This window comes from Eimeria mitis, genomic scaffold (genome assembly GCF_000499745.2).
Source record: "Eimeria mitis Houghton genomic scaffold, Emh_scaff5520, whole genome shotgun sequence".
In the NCBI taxonomy this organism is placed as follows: Eukaryota; Apicomplexa; class Conoidasida; order Eucoccidiorida; family Eimeriidae; genus Eimeria; species Eimeria mitis.
In genome coordinates this window covers 1,995-2,567 of record NW_013573792.1, presented here as the reverse complement: position 1 = coordinate 2,567, position 573 = coordinate 1,995, and the positions used below count along the sequence as shown (strand labels likewise).

General features: G+C 46.4%; 1 protein-coding gene across 1 annotated transcript in view; it reads right to left on the bottom strand.

Moving 5' to 3' along the window:
- Positions 1 to 193: 193 nt before the first annotated feature.
- The window catches only part of EMH_0082500 (uncharacterized protein), a gene marked incomplete at both ends in the record, with an annotated part of 1,691 nt that continues 1,311 nt past the window's right edge, over positions 194 to 573 (bottom strand). Inside the window, one exon of the mRNA XM_013500545.1 lies at positions 194 to 293. Within this exon, the coding sequence (XP_013355999.1) occupies positions 194 to 293 (100 nt within the window). The remainder of the gene's footprint in view (positions 294 to 573) is intronic.

Below are 573 nucleotides of genomic sequence, written 5' to 3'. Positions count from 1 at the left end.
TATATATATATATATATATATATATATATATATATATATATATATATATATATATATATATATACAGGTGCATCTCAGGTGTATAGGCAGCTCTGCAGCTGAGGTGTATAGGCAGCTCTGCAGCTGAGGTGTATAGGCAGCTGCAATTCAGGTGTATAGGCAGCTGACGATCCTGTGCTGCAAGTTAATATCCCTAACAAACTGTTGCTGCAGCAGCTGCTGCTGCTGTTGCTGCTGCTGCTGCTGCTGCTGCTGCTGCTGCTGCTGCTGCTGCTGCTGTGCACTTGAGTGTTCTACAGCACAGCAGCAGCAATAACAGCAAACACTATTCTATTGCTGTTGCTGCTGCTGCTGCTGCTGCTGCTGCTGCTGCTGCTGCTGTCATCTCCCCGTATGAAAGGCTTGAGGCCCCTATAGATACCCTCTCTAGCCTATGTACACCTGCTGCTGCTGCTGCTGCTGCTGCTGCTGTTGCTGCTGCTGTTGCTAGCTTATAATTAGCTCCTGCATGCAGGTTACTCTGTCTCCTTAATATGTTTCTCTGTCTGTCCTGTCTGGCATCCTCAATATTCT